The following is a 27,664-nucleotide window of genomic DNA, read 5'->3' on the forward strand; positions in this document are numbered from 1 at the left end:
CACACTAGTATGTATAACACGTCATTACTTCGTTTGCATGTCCACCGCAAGAGGGCGCTGCCAACGCTGATAATCTGCCGGAGTGAAGTGAAGCGAGTAACGCGAGCCGCAGGCCGCAGTCTGCTGTCGACCATCGCGCGGGGTGGATGTGTCGTCGTTCGCTGTTGGGAGAAGTGTAACGGGACCGATTATGAGCTCGCGCGATCTCGCGTCATGATCTTTCTCTTGTCATCATAACGAGGGAATTATGTCGACTCGGAGAAATGGGTAACCTGGCGACGCTACTGATACAGTTTAGTGCCGCGTTCCTCTTCGCATGTCTCGCGGATTACAGCTTGGCTCAGGACGAGATACCAGGTAAGAGAAAAGAGAAAACTCACTTTGGCATTTTGACATTTCGCGTGACAATGCGCGGGCACACGTGGGATCGTCACCATATGTACACATAAACAAAAGTGTCATTTAATTATTAGGTAGAATAGTCGAATAATTGTTGGCGAATCGAGTGAATAAGAGATGATTCTACGCGCGTAAAAAGGAGTAAGTCGAAAATGTCAAGTAAAATTTCTTTCAAAATTTCGATTTTAAGCTTGATTATTAATAATTTTTTTTGTACAACATTTTCATAAATATAACTTTAATTATTACTTTATTTAGTATAATGTATTTTTCGACAACACACAGATATCGAAAATAAATAATGAAATTTCACACATCATTTTAAGAAAATATCGAGATTATCTTCATTTTTTAAAGTTAAATATCGTATTTTTAATCATGTCTTAATAATTGTGTTGATACGATTTCATCAATTTATGATATAATGCTATTTTGAAAATTATACAAACTGAAAGAAAATGACAAGTTTAATATTAATTTTCCAATTTCTAATCCAATTTTCTTGAAAGTTTCGTATATAAGAGAGATAGAGATAGATAAATAGAGAGAGAGTTTGGTTAATTTTTTTATAGAATTATATCTGTGTTCTTAGATTAATAATAATTTTCTACATATTATATTATAAGTGATGTTGGATATGGTTTTTGTTGCGTGTCAGTATTTTATCGCGTCTTCGTTGTAAACGATTACGAGCAATGCGTACATATACATATACGTTGATGCAAAGATTGTATATACACGAACGATATCGAATAACGCGTTACCTTGTAGCAATGCTGTGCTAAACATAAAAAAATTTGCTGATTTTCATTTCGCACGAAAGTTTAGCGCAAGTTACGTTAATTGTATGATTTGGTTTTTCATAAAAAATGAGATTAAAATAGAAAATTAATTATTTTTCTTCAATGTTTATATTCAATAATGAACGATTTTTTAATATATTTAACGATGCTTTTATTATACATGCGCATAATATTTATTTAAATTCGATAAATTTTCTTTAAAGAATCACGCAATATTCGTTATACATTATTGCGCAAGATACACTGGTTTGGAGTAAGGTATCTCGGGTGTCATAGCTAAAGGATTAATTAAAGTTGCATGCATAGAGATTAAATTATTACGTTGCATCAATAATAAACTTTAACGCTATATAATTTGTGGTTTAGGATATACATACAGTTTTTAAAATTATTCCATTTCATTTAAAATAAATCTGTCATATTAAAATTACGTAAAATACATGATATAATATCCTACGCACAGAGTCGAGATAATTTATATGATTTAATTAAAAATTGTACTAAATATAATATTAAATTTAATATTTTTTTAATAAAATGTGCTTTTCATGAAAAAGTTCTATTCCTATTAATATTGCAATTTCGTACAAAATTCTTTATTCAAAAATCAATCGTTTCGTTCGAATCCTAGGTTTTATTACACATTCTCTCGTTATTAATGTAATATATATATTCAAAGCGACAGCTTTATTCTCTCTTAAGCGTTTAAATTGCTACGGCTTAATTACGCATTCCTAAATTAAGAGACTTCGTGTCTGCGACAACTCTCTGTAGAATCTCCTTTAGAGACTGTCGTTGTTTGTACGCTTTGCCGGGTTCGTGTCGCGTAAAATGCACGCGTGATAAGAGGAGTAATCGTCCCCGGATCTGTTAGTTCCTTCCTGAATTTCACATAATTTCTGAAATTATAATTAACTCGCGTTTAGCTTTAATTTTTAACTCTCTCGCGAGTAATATCGCAGTTAAAAATCGCGAAAAATATATAAACGCTAAAAGAATTCAAACAAAAAAAACGAAAAGAGCAGAAAAATATTTCTGGTGCAGCGCACTTGTGAATTCGCGAGAAAGCGAATTGTTGGGGAATTTGTGGACGACTTTCATGGTAGTGACATTCTCGCGTGTTCTCGAGAGGGAAGGTATTTTTGCCGGGACATTTTGAAAAAAGAAACGTGCCTCCGATCTATTTATTTCCCTAGTGTCCTGGCGCGTGACGGATGCCGCCGCATCGTACCTTCCTAAAGGCACGAAGCGCGGTGGTTAACCGGTGGTCGGCACGGCCGCCTCTAATTGTTGCACAATGCCCTCCTGCGAGTTCACAGGTGCATTGCACCAGAAATCCTCTCGCAGCGTTACTCGCTTCTCTTATGCTTGTGCTCGTGTCAATGGCGTAAGGTATCACGCCGCTTCTGTAGAAAGGGAATCGTCGCCTTTTATCGTCTTTTAGATTCTTCTAATTCCGTCCAGTGATATCTTTTCATCTATAGTTGTAATCTGTACTCGTTAAGCACGCGCGAGTTTCCTTCGTTATTTCTTTCGTGATGTCGAGATCTTTTCTAAACTAAGGAAATAACATCTAGTGAGAATAAAAATTGTGTAATTAATTTATTTTTAGTTGAAGTATAATTTTATATGTTTTATTAAAAAGTCGATAAAGAATGTATGTAAAATTATATAGTTATTATAGCTGTAATTAAACATTTTTAAATTTTAAATTTTTTTTCACCTTTTCTTTCAAATTTTTCGTCAAAATTTAAATATCAGCTTTTAAAGAAAAAGTGAAAAAAAAATATGCGTTAATTTTGTCCAGGAGTATACATTCTTCGTAGCATACACGTACACACATATTTAAGAATTCAATCTGTTTTTTTTAAAGACAGATGACAGCTTTTTGATGTAAGATCGTTTCTTGAGTATTGAGATACCAATTCCCGCTAGAATCAGACATGCTGTACAATTTTCAATATTCGAGTCGAATATCAGATCTCGATAATTGCGCGTGATTTACGTAGGTTCAGAGTGGGGGAATGGAGGATTCGCTTAATTTACGCCACTGGCTATTGAAGCGCGATTAGGTCGATGTGTCTGTCTCGTTTGTGGAAGTGAAAGGACGAGAAACGTTTTCGCGTTCGCTAGATGCTCATACTCTTAACTGTGCTGCGAATAGCAGCGAGACTCGGAGAGCCGTGATGACGACCCTGACCGATGTAGACTGACCACCAACGCTGCAGGATCGTATTGAAGGGAAGGACACTAGGGGCGATTTCCACGATCGACCCTTACATCCGAATGCTCGCAATCAGTCTGAATGCTAGCTAAATGGATTTAAGCCTTTCTTGCACTTCGAGGGTCGAAAATAAATCTGTATACGCACTTTGGATGATGTAATTGCAGCTTAAATAGAGTCGCTAAAGATTCCATTTTATCCTAAATTTTTGTTTGTCAATCGTGTATAAATAATAATATAGTGCGTCCAAAATCATCTTCTATAAAATTATTTTAAAGAATATTCCGTATATTTATTTATAAAATATATAGGGCAATATCTAAAGATTTATTTATTTATTAACGAGAAAACAATTTTATATAAAACATAAACATTTGTACGATTCAGAGAAATCAAATGGAATAATATTTTACATATTTTGTGGAATATCGAAAAATCAATTATATTGTTTTCAGTTTATTATTTTTTCATCCTTCTCAATTTTTCATGTTATTTTACTTGTTATTACAATTTTCTAGTAAAAAATTTCATTTACCACAAAATGGCATTTTGTTATTTTTTTTTCGTCGTCGTAACTTGAACATAGATCATATATTATATATTTTATAAATGTGGTCTGCGACGCATCATTAAATATTAGAGAGAAAGAGAAAGAAGGAGAAATCTTGCGAAAAAAGAGGATCTTTTTTTCTCTAATCCTTGTTATGCTCGCTACCCCATGTATGCAAATTTTCTTTGCCGCAAGTTTCACTTTTATTTTTCTTTCCAAGATATTAATGAACGCTTTAATCCGCGTATAGTACAATTTCACTAAAGATTAGATTAAATATTATGGCTAGAACGATAATGATGTAAAAATCAAACCATAACTCTGAGCCATTTTGCACCGAGTAGTGAAAGTTTGATGATTATCATCATCTATTAAAAAGATAAACGTCTCGTCAAAGTTTCAACTAAATTGCCGGAACAATATAAATGGCAAATTGAGAAATTTGTCAAATATCTAACAGCAGATTATATGTCTTCCATAAATAAATTTCGTTCTTTCGCATCTTTTATTTTATATCATCATCAAAAATTATAATAATAAATTTGAAGAATATAAAAAATCAACTATAATCCGCGTTTGTTAATTAAGATAATATACGAATTTTTATCTTTTTTTATTCATCTAAAATATATTAATCAATTAATTTCCCACATTACATCCCTTTCTCAAGAGAATTATATTTACAATTTGACTTATCTTGCTTGAATCAGAATCATTTCGAAAAGAATATCATTTAAAAAAATTTTTCTTTATTTTCCAAGAAACTAAAAAATGCCTAACGAAAAAAGAAAATAAGTAATAAAAAATTATCATGAGCTTTTGTCCTAAAATGAACAATTCAATTATATATTTACATTAAATAAATTTGTAATAAATATGATACACGATATGAGATTTAAAGCAAGAAGTAAATGTGCATAATATAATATAATTATCGAGCTATATATCCTTTAAATTTTATGCATCTTAAAATACACGATGTATTTTGCATTATATTTACATTTGAAGCAATGGAATGTGAAACTCCAGTTTCGGATTAGCCGCGGCGAATAACAAATTATCTCTAAAATAGGCTTTAATCGTGCGACAATTCGCCGCGGAATACGCTCTACAAGCTTCCGGTTCATTATTACGATACCGTTCCGACCGCCACGAACGCAATTTCGCAATCCTCGACCTCTTCCTTCCTCTTGGCGCGTGATTCGCGCGGATGTATGCTTTTCTGCATATTACATTACTCTACACCGAGCATATACTCATTTTCTCCATCGCGAAATTGCTCTCTCTCTCTTTCTCTCTCGAGTGTCGTGTCGACCGGGGCACCATGTCCGGGATCCGCATGCGACACGCGTCACCGATGTGGCCGTCACCGATGTCGTCGTCACGACGATGATGAGCGGCAGCATCCTGTGAGCTCACCCGATGCGAACCGACGACGATGGCCAATGTCGGTTAACCATTATCGCGTAGATGAGAAGATTACCCCGGATTTTTCGTAATTAGCACGAGCGTACGGTCGCTCTCTATCACTTACATTGTTTCGCATACGTGCAAAGCGAATTATTCTCGCAACGTGCTTTTGTAACGCTTTCTATACAGGCGATCAGAGGCAAATATGTGAATTAGGTATTTATTCATCCTTGGAACCCCGCGAATTTCACGCTTACAATGCGATTTTCACCCTATTATCCGCGTCACCCATTGTCCTTGAGAATAATCTCCTTTTCCGATTCGGGAAATTATTTAACTTTCTGGAAAAGGAATACATTGTTATTATATTTGTTGTGAATAATATAATAATTATATAATTATATAATATTATAATTATATAATTATATAATTATTAATATATAATTATATAATGTAATAATTATTATACTAATTATGAAAATGAGATTTTTGCATTTTTTCGAGATAATTACATTTCTCTCTGTACGTTTTTGTATATTAAAAAAAAGTTTATGCAAAATATTTAATATGACCTTGTTGTATAAAATATGTAATATAATTACAAAAGTCACCAAAGGACATTTTCTTCATGCACGATAATTTAAGCGAGAAAATTATTGCTCTCGCACATTGATTAGTAATTACACATTAAACAATATTAAATTATATAATATTAATATCTTAAAAATCATATACATTCCACATGTAATGTTAAACGTATCTGAGATTAATTTTTTACATCGTCATTAAACTCAATCCTCGCAATAATCGTATTCCAAACCTCGGAAAATCTAGGATTAATTAAGATGAAATGTGAATCGACGAAACAGATGATGTAGATAAATCAGTAAATGATAAATTTAAACATTGATATATTCTTGCCTGGGTCTGAAAAATATCTAAAAAAAACATATTCTTGCCTGCAAAAATCAAACTTATAGAGTCACTCTCTTCATCGTGTCGAGCTTAATTTGTTTACGAATCACTAGTGGAAGCGAAAACACTCCGTGTAAGTGTTGGCTGGAAAGGTTAACGGAACGTTCTTGCTTGCGAGATCTTCTTATCTCGAATCTTACACGATCTCCGAGAACCGTAGGTAAGCGGGAATCTAGACTTTTTTGACCGGTATATACCGGTCAGGTGACGGTTCCGTGGATGGAGGTGAAGTATAGTATCTCCCCGTCTCTCTTTCTCTCTCTTTCGGAAGAAGGAGCACCCACTTGATTTTCTAAAGTACCGTTTTCTTCTAAGAATCTAGCGCAATCCATCTGTTTCTCCCTGCAACCGAGTCTACTGCATCGCTGCCGTTTATATTCTCTCCTTTCGCGATAAAAATCAAATCGGCAAAGTCAACATACCGCGCCGAAGCCATTTCTTCTCTAACGGGGATGCCTTTTTTTTATTCTACAACATTGGTTCTAAACAATAGACTCGCGTGTGTAGAGCGAGTACTGAAGGAAGGTTTTCATACTTTCTCGGAGATAAAACGCTAAACAGTCAAACCTAATATAAAGAAAATGAATAGGTATTTTATTACAACTCGCAATAATGTTTAGAATATGCGGAGACAATTCCTTCCAATTATCTTTTTAAATAAAAGACATTTCACGCGCGGATAATCTCGATTATTCTTTCGAGCTTTACGAGGTTGACTGACAATGAGTTGCGGCAACAACCGTAAACCGACGAGGTATTAATCGAAATCATTAGTATCCGTTAAAGAGACCGTTTTGTGCATCTGTATGATCGGATCTCACAGTTGTGCGAAATGTGCAAATAAGACTTACAATTAGCCTAAAACATCTTTTTAAACAGATGTGATGTATTATTGGAATAATAATAATTGGAATAATAATTCTGATACCTAAATATTCCAAATGTTAAAAAGAATAATTTAGTTAATATAATATATAAAAGAATATTAATATATAAAACAATAATATACACGTATAAAAAATATTATATAATATTTCATAACAATTCATAAATTTAATTATATATATGTATAAAATATACATAAATATATTTATATTTTATACATTAAATATATGTATAAAATATAAATATAAAATACACGTATAAAAAATATTATATAATATTTCATAACAATTCATAAATTTAATTATATATATGTATATGTAAAATCTGTATTTTTTTATTTAAATATCAATATTCAAATCAAATTTTAATATTCAATATAATAAATTTTCACCATTTTATTTCAGAAATTAAATAATATTATGTTATTTTACGTAGATATTCTTGGAAGAAAGTTTTCAATTTAACTTTATTTACTTTGTGTAAAATTTATTTTCCATGTAACTTTGTTACTACTTAGCCTTAGTGCTTTATATCTATAATTATAACTTATGCAATATACATAGTTTTCTTTAGAATTTTGGTAGTAAAGAGTTAATAAAATGCGTCCGACCGATTTCGATTGTTCTCCATAAAGACACCTGCTAGCAATTTTCTATCTTTAAATCGATTTTACGATCGCTCAGACTATTCGGACGACTTTTACGACATTTTTATTGCGCTAGCGACGATAAATTTCTCGCACTCAAGCATGGACAATGATCTAAACTTGAGTACATTTTTCCTATGTTTTGAAAATTACAATTTTTTTGCAATGCAAAGATTTCTGTTCTCTGTTCTTCGTGATTTTATTTTAAATATTATACTTTTTGCGTGTATATATTTTAATATTTTACTTAATAATTTAATTGATTCAATCTTGCATAATATGATGAATAAGATAAGCACGAAACTAAATCTTTTCTATTTTATAAACATAAAGCAAGAGAGTTTGGCGACAAAAATTTCAACAATTTTTTTCCGAAACTTCATCTTTATTAAATCAATCGATAATTTCAATTAATCAATACTTTCTTTTAAATTTTTTATTCTTCCTTAATACGATGAATTTTTCAAATTATTTGCACTCCGAATGAGAAGCAGAGAATTTATTTAAGAGAATACGCGATGCATAATTTATATCCTGAACCAAAATATTAAACATAAATGATTTTTTATCACTATGCGAGATGTAGACACGTGTTTTCAATACGTAAACATTGTCGGGAGTGCGTTCTTCCGTTCCCCACGAAGAACAGAGAGAAAACATACCTTTATCGGCTAAACGTGCGTTTTTTACGAGCCAGAAGGTGCGCGCGGGCTCGCTATCGGTATCCGGCCCGTCCACTTCCGCCTCGGCTCTGGGGAGACTCTAACTCATGGTGAGACATCTGCATCCTCCTGTCATCTCTTTACTCGACTCCGTCTTTGTTGATGCTTCTCTCGCTATCGCGCGATTAAAGTTTTTCGCCGTAATCTCTCGTTACAAAGAAACGCTCCAAACAATACGTTCTTTCATTCAGATAGTTCGTCTCGTTTATCCGACGTTGAATAAGCAAAAAGAAATGTGTTATTAATTTGTATCACTACAAAACGTTGATATTGATAATAACATGATATTAACATTACGAGGAAAGAGCTAGAATTGAAAAAAAAATCTTATAATTTCGAACCGAAAGACAAATGGAATGCACGTGCGATGAATAGATATACAGGGTGCGCCAAAAGTACCGGGACCCCAGGATATTTCGAAAAATATACATTTTCGTGAAAAATGTTTCAAACAAAAGTTGTAAGGCTTTAAGTTACGCGTTACATAGTAATATTAGTATGGCCTTGAATAGCACCGTCAAGGTCACATAAAAATCACTTTGAATTTTTTAAGTAGAATCCCCTATTTTTCATTACATATTCTTGTAGCTTATCTCGAGAGCTTTTCAAAACACTATAATAAAGTATTTTTTCATCGAGTACTTTTCGAGTTATGAGGCTTGAAATAATTTCTTAATTTTACAAACCGTAAAATATCTAATAAAATATTCATTTTTCGATTACCTTACCTTAATACTTTTATGTACAAAATAATAAGAGAAATCAATTGATGTAAAGAAAACACATGGTTGTTTTTGAGAAAAAATATGTAATTGTTAATTGTAAATTACATACTTTTTTCTTCGAAATAATTATTCCCTTTCAATTGTATCCTTTTGGCGGACCCTGTATATTATAGAATGAAAGTATACACACATGTATAGTAAATTGGACGTATGCATTGCCCTCGTTTCAGGAGGAAGAAATTCGAAATTGATTCGAGAGGTAAAAGCTGATTTTAAAGCGCACAAATAGTCGCATATACACAGTAAAAACATAAAATGTTAATTTTAACATTTTTCACATGTCCCAGAAAGTCCACTCTATTAAGTTAAAATAACTCATTCGTATAATAACTCTGTATGTTATTTATTGACAAATTAAAAATGTTAAATAATTGACACAATACTTTATATTTATTTTTGCTATCGTGACTTTAAGTGTAATGTAAAAATAACAAACAAATTAATTAAAAATTACATGAAAAAATATTTACAATAACTCCTAAAAATTTTTGTAGAATATCAACATGTAATAGTAATTATTTTAACTTAAATTATTTGCAATAAAAACATTTGATTTTAGTAAATTTGATTATTTTGTATGTCAAAGTTCAAGATTATTTGAAGATTTTTTTGAACTTTTCTCAGAATGTTAAACTGACTTTGAGACATGTTGATTGTTTAAAATGATTATGTTAAAAATACTCAAAATAATATTCAATTTCTAAGAGATATACAAAGTATTAAGTTATAAAGTTGACATAAATGTAACACATGAAAACGTTATAAAAATAATAACATATAAGTTGTATTAATTTTACATTAAAGTACTAATCAAAACGTGGTAACACAAGAAAATTACATATGGACGCACAATTTTTCACCGTGTATAAACACACACATGAGTCGATGTCGTGACAGCGTAGTCACGTCTTTCCTACGACAACCGCATATCGTATCCCTGCTACCGTGTCTCTTGCGGTTCTCGTCATTAGCTGCCGATTATCATCACGACTTCGGAATTGGCGAGGGAGTAAATTTGCACCGCACGCGCTCAGAGTTGTTTTCGCTCTTTCCTTCTCGCGCGAGCTATGCAATCTCTTTCGCGGAACTGAAAATTGAGCTAAAATGACGTATTAAAAAGGAGGAGCGGATTTATTTCGTTCGATTAAAATCGAAACTGGCTAGATTTAAATCGAAACTCTTTGAACGCGGTGCAGGCGCACTCCATATTTTCTACATACATAGCTCGGCATCCGCGTCCTCGAGTCGCCGATCCAACAACAATGGTCACCTGCGTTTCCGCGATACGATCGATAAAGCGCGAGGGGTGCGAGGGTGCGTGGCCGCGCGTTCATCGCGTGAGTCCCTCTCCGAGGACGCGACCAGACGCGACGAGGGTTTCTCCTTTCCACCGATCATTAACCAATCGCCGCGCTGGTCGATACCGTTCCTTCTTTCGCGCGTATTTCGTTCGGCGAGCGGAAATATGAGAAATGTATATATATGAAAAATGATATTTTCATTTTAAAACAAAATCCTCTCGCGCTGTAGAAGGTATCGGGGTTTTATATTGCACATAAAAAGAAATGTCGCTTTTATACACCATTCCCTGGATTCAGTGACAGTTGGGTAACATTATTAAGTTTTCATACATTGTATAAAGATATAACATATATATGAAAATCTAGTAACACACACACACACATTGTTCAATTAGTGTTGAATCTACTAAACGCGATTAATTTATGATTATATTATAATTTCTAAGGAGAAAAAAAATAAAATATATATGCGATTGAAAAACATTTATAATCTTAAAATGAGAGAGAAGTTATTTCTACAATTTTATTTAAGTAGTAGGAAGTATAAAAGAAATTAAAAATGAAAATACTCTCTCCCCTTCAACTTTCTAAATGTCAAACTTTTTGTTGTGCCATTTATTCATTATTCTTATGTTAATATAACTCTTGCTTGATGTAAAATTTATATTATAAATTGTTGATAATTTTATATTATATTATATTAATTATTATATTATATTATATTAATTATTATATTATATTATATTAATTATTATATTATATTAATATTAATATATCCGAAATTTTAAAATTAAAGAGAGAATAATGTTATTCTGAAATTTCTCTCACAAATTGATTACAACGATAAAAAACCGAGAAGACTTCGTAAAGATTAAAATACATATATATTTTTATTAAAGAATCTCATCAATATTAAAAAACGTCATTAATAATAATCCATCATTAGTAGATGTTTACTTCATTAAAACATTTCGCTAAATTGAAATTTTCAAAATATAATATACTTTATACATGCAATATATCGATGCAGATATCCAAAAGTATATAAAATAAATATCCAAGTACTCGAAAATATAATCGAATATTGAGGATTGTACTTGAATACCTGACGATGAGTAACAACTGTATAACGGGCCGCGCGCGTTGGGCCTGTCGCGATAGAGGCATCGACCAAGTTACGTAATCATCGATTCTCCCTCTTTCTCGGCGAATGACGATGTATACGTCGTCATCTCCCTCTCCGTCGTGCATCGTCGAGTCTACGTCTCTCGTTCTTCTGCACGCGGAGGAGTGAATCGCAAAGTACAGTTATATACTCGTTTGTAGGAACGCCGAGAACAGGACAGAACTCGAGCGATAGAAATACGCGTCGGGGGTTAACTCTTTCGATATATCGAGCGATTTATTTGTGGGGAAAGTGGAAATGCGATAAAGTGATTAGTAAATAATCAAGATTTTTCGATTAAGATTATTAGAAAAAATTTTTTTTAATTTTCTACAATATTTTATTTATTACAATTCTACGTTTTTGGAACGTGCAAGATTATATATTTTGATAATGTATTTTTGAATTAGGAAAAAAAGGTACAGTTTGTTAAAATAATTAAAAATGCTTATATTATAAATATTATATTCATGTTAATCTTTTTTTATTTTTTTAAATTTATTCCAACTTTTCAAGTTTATATACATTTAAAATATGTATTGTATTTATAGATATAATATATTTTATATTCTTAGTTATTCTTTGTAATAATTGTGTGGAATATCATACATAAAAAATTTCTCGACATTAAAAGATGTTATAAATCTCAGGCTAAATTCTGGCCAAGAAAAGATCGATATCAGATATCTAATAATCTGGAAGCGAATTTATTATGTCATCCTTTATATAAATCTTGAAGACTACTTGTATTAGATGAAATTAGAGACTATTCCGTGATAGATATATAGCACGAAATAGTCTCTTTGTATTCGGAAATGACGGATCCGTTGCTCTTTGCGGCAATTAGTTTCTCTCATCTATTTCAATTACGTCGACCCACTTCTGACACTTGGCAGAAACTTGCTGGACAATCCATAAGTCGCGCTTCAGGAAACGAATTTGAATAATATGCAAATCGCCCTCCTCCATTTTTCCATTTCCCCTTCTGATAACGATCGCGAATTTAATTCGAAATTATGCATTTCGACATTGTGGCCGCACACTTTCTCGGAGCTTAATTAGTCTCGCGTGCATTAGCGTGCAACAAAACAAATTTCGCGGTTTGTTGCGACAACTTTGCGAAATAAAAAATATAAAAGTGAAAAAGAGCATAAAATGCACACTCGATTTAATATGATGAATTAGGCGTACGATATGCACAATCTGTTGCACTAGTATAAAAACTGAGTAAAACGTTGCTTGTAAAGAAGAACCGTTTAAAAGAGTTCAAGAGTACGGGACAGTGAAATGTAGCACATTGTATTGTCGTTTCAGAGTCATTAAATCGTTCAATGAACTACGTAGATGCACATTTTGAAAAATAATCTCCTTATCTTGAATCGATTACAAAAATCAGCGAATGAATTTTTAATTTAAACATTGCGTGATTTTGAATTTATTAATCATAGTTACCAGAAACTCTAATCAATTTTATAATCAGTTAATGTAGGTAAACCAATATAAATACATATATGAGAAAACTATATATATTTAAACAATTTTATTATATTATATATTTTTGTATATTATTTTTATTGCATTAATTAGTAATTTTCTCATTTCATTAAAATGAATTAATGATATTAGCATTAAAATGCATTAATGATATTTGATATAATAGTATAATTAAATTTATTTTGAGACAAATATCTTTTAAAATGTATATTTATCGATGTGTGCATCTATCTTTTTATTTTCTTACTATTTTTATTTATTTTATTTATAAAATATCTTTAAAAGAAAAAAATGCAATTCTAATACAAATATATTTGTTTTATTAAAACGATGATTAAAAATCTTTGTACATTTTTTTGCGAAAAGATTAAAATTGATAGATGGAAAATATATATCGTGGAATTCTCAACATTATATAATATATATGTACGTGCATTGTGATTTAAACAAGCATTGAGTAACATGCATATTGTGTGTTGTAGGCAATTTTCCATTCATAATTACTTATTACTGGCGAGCTGAAATTTATTTTTCATCAAATATGTTCATTAACTGGTCGGTAGTCCATTGTATCCACTTGTGTTTTTGAGGCAGACTATTCACTGCGTTATAATTATGTATTAACTATTTGAGAAATATTTTTGCATACAGAGATATTTTCATTTCACCTCATCTTATATTTAATGTTACATATTTTTTTTTAAAAACAATAGGTTAAAACAATTTAACTTTGAAAAGGGATATAATTTAATTTTGTATCATGTCTTGACTAAAATATATTTTGTATTTCTGTCTGTGATATATCTCAAGATGTTGAAATATTGTATTTTAATGGCGAGATACAATCTCTTAAATATACAACCGCTCGATCCTCGAAACAGGAATTACATAAATGAGCCATAATAACCAGACGTAACAGGAATAATTAGTGTCTCGTCGGCTGTGAATTTACTCAAAGTGTTTCTTGGGAGATACGAAACCACGAAATTAAGTTTCGCAAATTCGTAGGTCGACTGTACGCGAGGCAAGACATTCACGTGTACTTTCTTATAACAATGTCCCATCTGCAAATTGATAAAATATTAGAATTAGTCGATATAATTCTCATTAAATACCTTCGATAATTAAGTCGATATCGCAATCAAACATTTTTCAACATGTCGAAAATATGTAAATCGAGCGAATTTTTATCGACTGCATATTTAGAACGTAACAAGTCTGAAAATTATCAATTTTAAAGCATTTATAAAAAATTTATTAAAAAGATCGTACAGAAAATTTATAAGCATATTGAAATCTTTGACATGTGTAATATATTATAGACGATTTGAAGAAGCGTATTTCTGCCAAATTCAAAATTATTACTCTTTTAGCAAATGTTGGATTAAATATTTTTTTTTCGAATTATTTTGTAATATTTTATGTTATATATATATACATCAAAATACGACATATATTTACCATCTAGAAAATAATGCTGTTATTGGTAATTAGATGGAGATTATGAAAAATATCGCATTATCTAAAACAATAAAACTTTTAGACTTTTTAAAGAATTTCACATTTTATTCTCTCAACGGGCTGCATGAAATCTCTCGATGTAAATGATTCTGCAGATGAGAGACTATAAAATGCCATCATAGAGGATAGGGATATTTTTAGCTATATGATCTTTTAATCGGTAATATATGTATGAATGATATAGTGATATTGCCATGAGAATGACAATCTCCGACGTCTATTTTTACAACTTAGCAAGAGAGCGATCCCGTGAAGTCACCGCGCGATGGCTATGCGCGATAATCGCATTTGTTCGTGGAAAATTAATTTTGCTACGCTTTCACGCGCATCGCACGTAAGCGTCGTGTGATTCTGCCTTTGTGATCGAAGCGATGAGCGCATAGTCCTTCTCTCAGGTCGTCATAAAGATCTCATATCCGTGATATTCTAATGGGGACTTTAGTTACGATTTCTTCTAAAATTACGTACGTGACATGATCGTGATATAGAATGCAATCGAATTTGACACCCACCTGAATTTCCTTAAATTCGAGGAGGAATTTAGCGCTCTGTTTTTAGGCTTTAAATTACTGTGCACGTTGCGTAGATTTATTACCGCTATTTGTAGACAGAAATCTATTCACACTTAATTTTACAGAATATATAATATCAAATCTCCATCTGTTTTTTTTTCAAATATATATAAGTAATTACTAATAAGATAGTACTTGCAATAATACAAGTAATTAATGAAAAACAGATATGTAATGATGTATATTTTTTTTATTGATTATAAGAAAATTATGTAAAATTGGAAAAATTGCTTTAAAAAAATATTATATATATAATAGAATATATTTATATATTTATATTTAAACAGATTTTAAAGTATACATATTATAATTATCAAATTTTTGCAATTCACGATTCATATAATTAAATGATTATTTTAGAAAGGAGAGAGAGAAATCTATGCGCGACAATTTCGCGCTTAGAACGATCGTGTTACCCAAACATGGAAAAGTAACTGTTTACGTGTTACATTGCACACGTATATGGATGCGCATGCACGTGCGGGAGGTTGGAGCATCTGTTCACCATCCGTTTGGTCTGCCAATTGTGGCTTGTTAATTTCACAGCGAGTCGTTGCCTCACGCTAATTGAACGCCTTAACAAATTTCAACCGGGTACAAGTGCCAAAAGGACACGAGCTTGCGACCCAAGAACCATATTCGTTTAACGTCTATTATGAGAAGGTATGGTCCTTTTATGCGCGATATAATATATACGTCTTATTTGATGTTTCAATTTTAATTTTAAATCAAATTAATTTCATCCTCAATTTTTTTGCTGCCCAATTATGTATTTATTTTTATATAAATATGTTTAAAGAGAGAGAGAAAGAAAAAAAGGAGTTTCAAAGATACATTGAGCTTTTCTTCGTCTCGATGCGCGATGCATCCTTACTCGCTATTACAGTAAACAGAGCGATATCCGCGTTGAACTGGCGTGTTTTACTTTTGCGATAGAGTCGTATCCGTGAATTATCGGCCTTTCGGCGGCCTTGCAACGGTGCTCAACCGCGCACGCTCGAAAGTATGTCGGCTATTCGAGTAATCGAATATCGAGCAGGAGGTGAACGTATCTGAAAACAAGTGGACACGAGCGAAAAATGCATTTGCATTTGCATATTGTTGATATGTTAGACACACGCGCAAAAACTGGTGTGGAATAGTGTTAATATAAATCTAGAGAAAGTTTAAAAATAGGAGACAAGGTTTTCTCTTTTATAATTTCTAACGTTGTCTTTTTTTTATTTTAGAGATATTTATTGCTGCTTGTGCATAAAGAGTTAGCAATATTTTAATTAAATGTTAGGGTGTCTTAAAATTGCAGAAATCTTTGCTCAATTTAGAATTAATTTTTTTTATTGTCGAGGCATTTAAAAGTCTTTGAATAATTGACGAATGAAAGTGAAAGGCATTTCGCAAATTGAAATTTTGTTGAACAAAATAGATGATGAAATCATATTCTTCAATTAATTTAATAAATCTTTATAAGATTTTACTTCCTAATTTATATAATTAGGAAAATATAATATTAAAAGTTGAAATAAATTAAAGTAAACTGATTTTTCGTATATATCTTTGGTAAAGAAAAAGAAATCTACCTCGAAAATCGACATCAAAGAAGCTATGATCATAAGAGATGTTTGGAATTTTCGGTGCATTCTATAAGTAATTTAATTATTATACGATATATACGAGAATCATTAATTGCTTGTAAATTACTACTGTAAAACATTTTATGCCACATGTTGTAATAAAGTTTTGCAATAAAATTACATATAGTATATTATATAATATATTATATAATATGCTTTTATATATAATATACATTATAATTTCAAAAAGCAATGACAATTGACGCTTTGTAGTTGATGCACATTTGATTTTTAAATGACTAATAATTTGATTTATTTTTATTAGCCAAAGTTTTTGATATCACATTTGAAAAGTACTGATTTTTAAATCAGTAGATTAAGAGACTAAATAAAGAATACTTTTATATTGATTATTTGTAAATAGATCCGTGTTGTAAAATACCCGTTTTGCTTAGGCAATGAAAAATGCTAAAAGACTGAAACGCAAGCGTCTGATTACTAGTATTATGGGATTATTAATAGTACAGGTTTGTAGATAAATGGATTTGTCCAGTATCAAGTTTTATATAATGTGCTGTGTGTACTTTCGACGTAAACAAAAAATTAAAATCACGTAAACAGGTTTATTGGCTAACTGTGCCGAGTTATTTACGGCGGTGTCCAGAAAGTAGAAGAATGAGAGAAACAAATACTCTCGTGAAATATAAATGTTGAAATTTAATCGTGATTATATAAACATTTATCTCGGTTATTTATATATGTATAACTTTAGTATATAATTTTTAAAAAGAAAAAAAATATTTTAAGACCTCAATTTTTCCCCCTTTTCACATTATTATTAAAGGTTTCGAGCATAATATTTCTAAATAAAATTTTTTAAAATCTTTTAAAAATCTTTTTTTAGAAAAATAGAGCTAAACAAGAGCTTTCATTTTTCCAGTATTTTTATTTTTGCCCTTATATTATTTTAATTGCGAATTTATCTAGTGTCTTTTATTTACAATCATCATTTCTATCGCAGTACAATTTATACCGTTCTCTTCTCCTTTCTTTCTATCTCATGCTTGAAGAAGTAGTTCAGGAAAATTGCTCGAAAGTCTTAATCAGCGTATGTCGTCGTCATTTATGAGAGAAGCGATAGCGTAGGTTGAGAAACTCTGACGTAAATCACTACTAGCTATTATAAGTGGCTGCACCAATGGCCAGCGATAGCAACAGTGTGCAACCTATGTTGCACGTTGGTCGAGAGAGAAGTTTCACCTGACTAGTAATGGTACTTCCTGATAGTCAAGTAGATGTACCTTTATCCGATACAGGCACGAACCACTGCGATCACTTTGGTCCCGTCCGACCGCTGGAACGTAAATAGTTTCCAACGATCCGCGAAATATATCGTTGGAATTTGTTCAACATTAATATAACGCTCGCTAAAGTCTTTTCCGAGAGCTGTACACGGAAGCCTTCTCGTTTTCCCATATTTATCCCGAGAGAAAACTCTGCAGTTTTCCTCTCCAATTATAAATTTTTTAAATGAAATAAATACTGCATATTTTGAAAATTTTTACATAAATATCCAATTCATTTTTGAAATTTTTCACGCATTAATCTTTACTTAAATTAATCTTTAATTAATTTTTCTGCTTGATTAATTTAATTGGTGATTAATAAAAATCGAAATTTGTATCGTATGGCAATATCTTCTTTAATGTATGTCGTATTCATTTTTTATTTCTCCATAGATGGCGAATCAAATTTTGCATGTCCCTTTACGTGCGCTGCAATATGTGCTCTTTATTGAATGCTTCGAGTGCACTTTGCCTTTAATGAAACTTTTATCAGAGATTATTGCAGGCATAAAATATGCCGATATTTGATGTCTGCTGATACATGCGGTAATAGCTGCAATATAGGCGCCGTTCTCTTCGATCTCACACATGATGGGAAAAAAATGCTTTTCGACGAGTAACGGCAATTTTCAGCAATTTCTCATCAGTATTCAGTAATAATCAGCGATTACGTAATTACAAAATAGATCTTGGTAATATTACTCGAGGCGTACTCTCACAATTACTGAATAATACTGCGCTTTATTATGTAATGAGTTCATGAATAGAAAGTGCAATATGCAGATTGGGTGCTTATCTGATCTGTCTTACTTGCATATGTTAGCTTTTATCTCGTAAAAGTGCAATATCCAGTATAAAACATAATTTTTTTTGTAAATCTTGTAAATTGAAATTAATTTTTTACGAAAAGATATTTTTTATTTTATATATTTTTTGGTCTATTTATTATCATCTACTAATTTTTTTTCGTATTTTTTAACACACATTTTTCGATTTGCGATAATTCTTAGTCGATCATTAGTCGTATCTTTTAATGACAATAATTGATTAATAAAACGCAAGTCTTTTATCTCGCTAAATTATAATCCTAAATAATGAAAAAAACATTTTCTACTATTCTCAACAAGCGTTCAGATAATGAAAAATATTCTAATATTCGAACAATATTATAGAACAAATTTAATATTATTATCTAGCTAATTAATAAGCCTCTATTAGTGATCTCACGAAGAATATCAACGTGGGAAGCAACTTGGTATTGAGGTTTCGAGATTTTGCGGACGTAGGAAGAGGAAGGAGGAAAACAAAAGGAAAGAATAGAAGGGAAAGAGGAAAGAGGAAATACCACTGACAGTGATAATAACGATGCTGTCATCGGGTAGAATTGAACTCAATATGTATTAACGAATTTAAATCAATTTTCGTTCTTTTTTTATGACATACATTTAAAAAACTTGTAAAGTACACAGTGATATTTAATGTCTCAATAAATTCTAATTAAATTGTTCTCGAGTCCTAGCGTGAGTACCAACAATGATTCGACATTGTATATGTTATATTTATAGTGATTTATAATTACTCCAATATTAGGAAGAATCGAATCTCGAAATTCTTAGTAGATTCTTTAGAGGTAGATATAAAAAATTTTGAAACTATTCGGTCAGATTTGCACCTACTTGCAAGATGCTTGATTCCATCTCTCCAATTCTCTCTCTCTATCATGTGAAGTAACTGTACTCTCGATAGGCGTCGTGTATATCGAAGTGCATACGGTCGAGATTGACATACGAACCTAGTGTGCCGAAAAAGATTCACGCTCCATGTTCAGGATTCGTCGATGTACATATCCGCAACTTTATATTTTAGAAAGAATGTTTATAATGGTAAATTCCGTTAAATTCCGCGCGTGTGAATTAATCGTGCACACGAGGATCACGAAAGTTTATCTCTACTGTGACCTGGAAATGTGGGTTAGTATTATAGAAAATATGTGGAAACATCAAATAATTGAAAAAATCAAATGGACGATGCGAAATGGCAGAATTTTATTCAATTAACTTATATAAATATTAATACACACACACATACAAATATGAATGCATAAGAAAGTATATTTTTAATTTTTAAATCTATTATATTAAAGCGCAAAGATTTAAACCTCTATCTAAATTATATAATAAATAATATAGCCTATCAGAAAGGAGAAATATTATTATAATAGAGATACATAATACATTATTGCATTATTATATTTATTTCACTTTTTTATTAATATACAAATGTTATGTTCATTTATATAAAATAAATTGTACGTCTCTTAAAAATAGGAAATGTCTCTCAGCTAGAAAGTAAATTAAATTATACTTAAATTATATATATGGATTAAATTATACGGAAGATAAAGTTGATACATAAATTACATTTCAACGTAATACATAGGATATTAGTTATTCAATAGAAGTGTCGGCAGTAAACGATCTGCTTTAATACATTAATTAATAACAAAAATAAAAGAGAGAGAGAGAGAGAAAGAAAAGAAAGAAAGAGAAAATGTACTCCATTCTACGTCTTTATAAAGACAATGTTTATACATTTGCAAAATTAATAACATCCGGTATCTTAATAGAATTTTCGATATTCTATCGATAAACAAGATTATCTGAAAAGTATCTAAAAATAAACGATGGAAAACGATGCAAAATTAATTAGAAGAATGACGGAAAATTCTACGCGCCAATTCGATCAAATAGGTCGTTCGTAGAAGCAATATGACTTCTCCTCGACCTTTAATTATCTAATTAAAATCCAAGTTGGTGAATCTACCAAGTTACCTGATGCGCAGACGGATATCATAAAAAGTTGTCTATCGATGGAGGTCAACAAAATCACACGAGTATATATAATAAGGGGTCAACAAAATCACACGAGTTTATAATAACAATAGTATTATAAATTTGAAATTACAATAAGAAAGTATTATAATTTACACGATACAATTATATACACGTTATATTCTTATTATTATAACTGTAATTATTGAAACTGTAATTTTATGTTAATCATTAATCTTTCGACGTATTTATTTATTCGTATCTTAAATAAATAATGTGAATACCCTTTACTTTTTTCTTCTGCTTTATAATTTAACATATTTTCAAAATTGCACATTTTAGACACAAATAAAATCTTCATTAATATTCAAATATTAAATATCAGTTATTATCACGAATAATAGTTAGCTCATGTAAAATATAATTTTCGATAATATGCATTCTTAATTGCCCTCTAAATATATTTTTTGAATAAATTTTCCGATAGATCTTCCAAAAGCTAAACTATTACATCTTTTGGATGGAAAAAATCGTAGAAAGTTGAAATCTCGAAAGAGTTGCGTTTCGTTTCTGTTCGCCAAAGTTTCTTCGAATCGATGAGCCGAAAGATGTCGGTGGTAAAATAAATAGGGGACCTCGGGGTTCGTAGAACAACGCTGGAGAAGGGGCTCGACGGACCCGACCTAGTGTTCTCAACCTGGAGAATGTATGTGACGGGCCGTCACTTCAAAGTGCACGGAGCGCGCGCGTTTATAGACCCACATAATCGAGAAACTAGCAACCGCATTCCTCATACACATACTAATGGACCGAAGGCAGTCCCTCGGATTTCCCCCACGAGGTCTTTCAATTTTCTCGCGTGCGTCCGTCTAGCTCTATACCCGTGTCATGTACACGTATATCTGATCGGGAGCGGAAAAAAAAGAGACGTAACCAGGAAGAAGAGAGAAGGAGAGAGAAAAGGGGAAGAAAGATACGTTAGCAGGATGACGGATAATTATCCGACAGATAATTACAATTATAATTGAAAGCTTACGTGTATGAGCATCTCGTAAAATATGAAGATGTTGAAGAATATATGTAATAATATTTAAAAAAAGGATATTTTGTAAATATCTTTCTTCTCACCAAAAAAATAACGTAAATTTAATCTTGTAAAAATACTTGAAGGATAATAATGCCTGTAGCAAGCGCGCAATGTTTGGCAAAAATTTCAGAGTATCAGACAAAAAAATGTAAAATAATGTAATTTCACAAACGAGATACCGCAGGAACGAGATAAATAATGTGTGAATCGAATTCTTGCCGCGGTTAACGATCCGTTGCCCCAAGCAGTGGCCCAAATGCTTGACACACATAACACGTGGATATCAGTATCTAACTGCACTCTCTAGATACAAAGCATCTTACTTTTACAAAAAACTCTGACCTTCACTTGAGATATTTCGATTTTTAGGAATTATTGCGTATTATATATGATTTCCATTTGTTCAAATAATACATATGAAACTCTTGTAAATTTTTAATTTAAAAATTGATCGAGAAACTTGTCAATTTTTAACGCGGAAAATTGAAAATTGATTCCAAACCGATTATCAAAAAATTCATAATTCACTGAAAAGCGACTCGCTGGTCTAGGATCTTATATATTTAATTTGTATTACATTTGCAAGTAACTGCAACGACTACTTGTAGAAACATGACGAGATGTTACAGCATTAGAAATAGCAAGGTCGCATGTAAAAGGGATAGGAAATGGCAGTAAGTAAAGCCCATTTGCCAACAAACGAATATGCCATTTATATTTCATCGTCTCTGTGTGCATCTTACATATCGTGTACATGTTTACCCGCCAACGAGACTGTGACAGACTCACAAATGAGAATGTTAGACTCGACGACGACCGCTACACGACACGAAACTTTTCCGTCCGGCGATGACCTATCGCGAAAGAGAGTTTCAGGTTCATTTAGGTTAAAGTTTCCGAGTGCGATGACCTTTCCTCGGAGGCTGTATACACCTTTGAAAATTTTATTAATAAGAATCGCTCCCGTATAAAAGTTTGCTCGCGAGTAAATCTGCATTAAAAGTCACTGTCAACTATGCTGTGCAAACTTTTGTTGTCGGGAAGAGCTGTTTGGGAATAAAATTCTCAATTTTATACCGTACGTAAAGTTGTAATGCAACTTTTGCAATATTCTTCGTAAAAGAAATTTTTTTATTTTACTAAAATATATTCTGCGATTTCCCTAAATAAATTCTAAAGAAATCTTTTAAAGAAAAATACAGCACAGGATCTCAGTTACGAGTGCAGTATAATAATCTAAGTTGCTCTTAATTCTTATTGTTAGAGTTTCGCACAATCCTGTAGAAAGGATTTTACAATTTATTTTTCTCATAATTACTAAAAAAATATAAAAAATGATATAAATAAAAGTATCTTATTTTCTTATTAAAAAAAATTAAATTATAAAGCAGTGACATCAATATTAGTTTGATACACGCGGGTACCCAAGTATTAAAATGCAGTGTTTGAGAACACATTAACTGTAGGATTGACTCTACCAATGTGAATAATAAATAAATTTTAAACGATTTCAGTCACAGCAAAGTGCGTCGAGTCCGAGACGGGATGCAGGAGATGCAGGGACGGAACGTGCGCCAGATGTGCCATCCTGTTACATCAAGGTACCTGCGTGCATACCTGTCCACCGGGCTTCGTCGCCGACTGGTCCACCCGAGACGAGTACATGGGTCGTATCTGTCGGGAGACTGGCTACATGTTTGGCCTCACCGGTAGCCAGGTTGCGATTTTAGTGGGGGTGGTTTCCGGCGCGACGATATGCACCTTCATCATCATCTGCGGTGCGATAGTCGTTCACCGACGTAAGAAGAAGGCGGCCAAATTGGCGCAAAAGTTCGAGGACAGGTCCATCTTCATTTTACTTCTTTGTCGATGTTGCCCGCGCCGCAGATTCATTAAATGCTTCTATTTGTGCATTTCAGCGCGGAAAGGAGAGAATTTCTCAAACATCTAGCGACACTTCGTGGAGAGGCCCATACCTTCCTCGCGATGCTCAACGACACTAGAAGACAAGTCAGGGAGTTGTACTACTCGGGAAATAACGGAGACGGTGCTGTTGGAATCCAAGCGTACAGGTATAAATACGGGATAGCAACGGGAAATTAGCCCGAATACTTTTCTAACGAGATATTACTCGCGTGATGTGAAAAAAAATTCATTCTGGCAAAAATCAATCCAACATTTTTTTAAGTAAATATTCGAGAGACTAAACATATTTTTCTGTGAAAAGTTGATGCTACTGACTATTTTTCTAATGAAAAAAACATACAAGTGAATACGCATTTTTGGTAAAAAATTATTCCAATATATTATATAAATATATCGATTTCATTTATTGAAATATGAATATTTGTACGGAAAATATATAATATGTATTACGTTTTTATGTTTTTTAATAAAAGATTAACATTGTAATATTTTTTTTAATAAACACTTCAATATTTTTTAAATAAAAAATTTCCTATTAATTCCTATTAATCTTTATATCGATATTACAGACCAGTATTACGTGACCTGGCGAGGATACTGGTCCTCGTGAATAGAAGAGACGACGAGATCCCGCTTCCGCCCGACGATTGGCAACGACTATTCTCGTGGGCAGAACGGCTGTTGAGAAGATACAAAAGGCACAGTTCTCCAGAAGTAAGATTGTTATTTGGGCTAATTTCATTTTTTCATGCATCGAATGAAAATGATAAACGAGCGCTATCGATATTATCTTACACTCTCAATTCTTTTTCACGCCAGTCCCTAAAGCACTTTGGTGAGTCACATACCCAGCTGTACGCAAAAAGCATATGTTAGGCGGTAGTTAGTTGCATAAAGTCTCCTCCCTTTAAACAGCGGTTCCATTGAGCACATTGTTTTCTTTTATGCATTCGTATAAGCAATATCCGCGAATAAATTTCCATTTTATCATTCATTTACCATTTCTGATAAATTTAAGGTGGCTCAGCTCGTGACATTTCTTCAACAGCCGACGAGCAATTCCGTGCAAATGACATCGGCACAACCGGTCACGGCATCGTCGCAACCACCGGCTTGTCAACCCATATATGAACCTAGAAGCACTAATCTCACGACATTCCAAGCAAACGTGCCGCTCGCGACGTTTCAAGCAAGTGACAAGTCGAGCATTAGTCCAGCGAGCTCGAGCCTCGGTTACGTGAAGGACAGCAGTCCACTCGGTTCAAGTCTAGGACAGAATAGCACTTCCGGCGCTTACAACAGTGAGAAGCTCAGTCCAAATGGCTCGACGATCGGCCAGATGACGCCCTTGGTCTACGGGAACAATCAGAAACGCGGAGGACCGAGGATAACGAGTGACTCACACCTTCAAGAACTCCAGACGATTTCTGCGTTCGGTCGTAGCTACAACGGCGACACGTTGCCCTCGGAGGCCAACAATGTCCGCGCGTTGCGCGACGAATGCGAGACGAATGACGGCCTAGACCGCGACTTGAATCCCCAATGGAAGTTTCAGAGCAGTCCCGTGGAAGCGGCCAACTATACCATCCTAACAGACTGGTCGCCCGCTCGCGACTATCTCATCGATGACTTTACGATTCTCGGCTTTCGGCCACAAGACGAGATTACCACAGAATTGTAATATCGACTGATAATAATACATATCCCCAAACATAAGACTTGAAAAAGAGAGATTAGGATTGCTTGCGCATATCGCCAAAGTATCGCCATTTTAGACAGTCTTGTTAGTGTTTTTCGATATTGCCATTTGTCAATGTCTTATTCGTAGCAAAATGATGGGATTATCTTCCGATTATTTGAAGTATATGAAATTGCGTCAATTCATCGCTGCAATTATCGTAAACAAATAACGATTTACTATGTTGATTACGAAAGATCTATTCATTTATGTTATACATATTATATATATAATATAAAGATTATATTATATATATATATATATAACTATACACGAGTAATTATGAATTTTAATACTATATTTATTGAATACTATAATAGTATTTTGACACACAGGGAAATTTAAGTAACGAATTAGTGATCAGTGTGTAGGACATCGATAAACATTGCTACGAATATGGAGTGGGATCACAGAATCAATCAGGGAAAAATTAATCACATAAAAATTAAGTTGAATGTAAATTAAAGTTTTTTAGTAGTCTTTCATAGTCTTTTTTTAGGACGATATAGCGCGAAATATTTAACATCAATAGTACATGTTCATTAAATTTTGTGGAATTTTTATGGAACAATATTTATATCCTAAATATTGTGTTATTTTGTAAACATGTAAACAACGCTTTAAATATCCGAATTTGAACATATCCGAATGTGTGCAATAGAAAAAAAATTACAATGATACCAAATAATTGTGGAAATCTCTTGTATAAATGTATGGATCTTTATTTAACTTCTCTACATTGTACATGTCTAATAATGATCATTGTACGTGTCTAATAATGGTCATTGTATATTATATAGTATACTAGTCAATATTTTCGTTTCTTCACATTGCAAATATCGAAGCGTATTTCTGTAACTTTAATGTTTATTTCTCGCCTGCTTATTTATTTTATTCTAATTTGTTTTCGGGGCGATTTTATAATTATGCAAATATTTGCATATGCAATTATCAAAAGTTTCACAGAATAAAACTGATTACTTGATTCGCGCAATAATGCATGCTATGTAATGCTCATTATATACACTGAATTTCAAGACAATTATATTCTTCTCGCATTACCATGGCAATATAAACTTAATAGCAAAGTGGAGAAAAAAAGTGAATCTAACACAGCCGCAATTTTATTTATATAAACGCGTACACATTTAAGTACACATAGACAGATACATTTAAGTTGGATGTGTCATTACACATATATGGTCAAAATGGCCACTTGTACAAATTGATTGTAAATATTGATTACATTATTTTAGTAATAAAAGTAAGAGGTATCAAATATATTATACATAATATATGTATTTCTGTAAATCAAATTTTTTTTCTCAGTTTTGCTACCTTATATACTTCTTCCTTTTAAGATAGTATTTTTCAAGAATTATTTGTAAATGTCATCGATCGATGATCGATAGGAATCAAAATATAATGCATTACGTTGCATTATATTTAATTATATACCATATTGATATTGATGGAATTTGCAAATAACAATGTAAATATAATGCATTACGTTGCATTATATTTAATGCAAAATATAATGCATTACGTTGCATTATATTTAATTATACACCATATTGATATTGGTGGAATTTGCAAATAACAATGTATCGATTACTTCAGATTAATATGTTTAAACTTTTGTTTATGCCTTTAATGAAAAGTGTTTTTTTTTTCAATTAATTTTTCTAAAACTATTACAAAAATCATATTAAA

The 27,664-nt window shown here is 32.1% G+C and overlaps 1 protein-coding gene and 1 long non-coding RNA gene across 3 annotated transcripts; one reads left to right on the plus strand and one right to left on the minus strand.

Moving 5' to 3' along the window:
* Positions 1–103: 103 nt before the first annotated feature.
* T48 (FU domain-containing protein T48) lies at positions 104–27,234 on the plus strand. 2 transcript variants are annotated; one of them, XM_083091228.1, is made up of 5 exons: positions 104–357; positions 23,802–24,129; positions 24,207–24,359; positions 24,783–24,927; positions 25,262–27,234. In XM_083091228.1, exons 1-5 carry the CDS (start codon positions 264–266, stop codon positions 25,892–25,894), a joined length of 1,353 nt encoding a protein of 450 aa, XP_082947354.1. In that variant the 5' UTR covers positions 104–263; the 3' UTR covers positions 25,895–27,234. The 2 variants fall into 2 exon arrangements, with proteins under 2 accessions (XP_082947354.1, XP_082947353.1); XM_083091227.1 differs by having other exon boundaries at positions 105–357; positions 25,232–27,234.
* On the minus strand, positions 3,855–9,228 carry LOC145966326 (uncharacterized). Its single transcript, XR_014437024.1, has 3 exons — positions 8,555–9,228; positions 6,346–6,928; positions 3,855–5,727 (listed from the first exon to the last, which is right to left on the minus strand). It is a non-coding gene; the product is annotated as an uncharacterized LOC145966326 (long non-coding RNA).
* Positions 27,235–27,664: the final 430 nt, after the last annotated feature.

Source organism: Camponotus vicinus, unplaced genomic scaffold (genome assembly GCF_025532165.1).
Source record: "Camponotus vicinus isolate PSW18456_S1 unplaced genomic scaffold, iyCamVici1.0 SCAF_2, whole genome shotgun sequence".
In the NCBI taxonomy this organism is placed as follows: Eukaryota; Metazoa; Arthropoda; class Insecta; order Hymenoptera; family Formicidae; genus Camponotus; species Camponotus vicinus.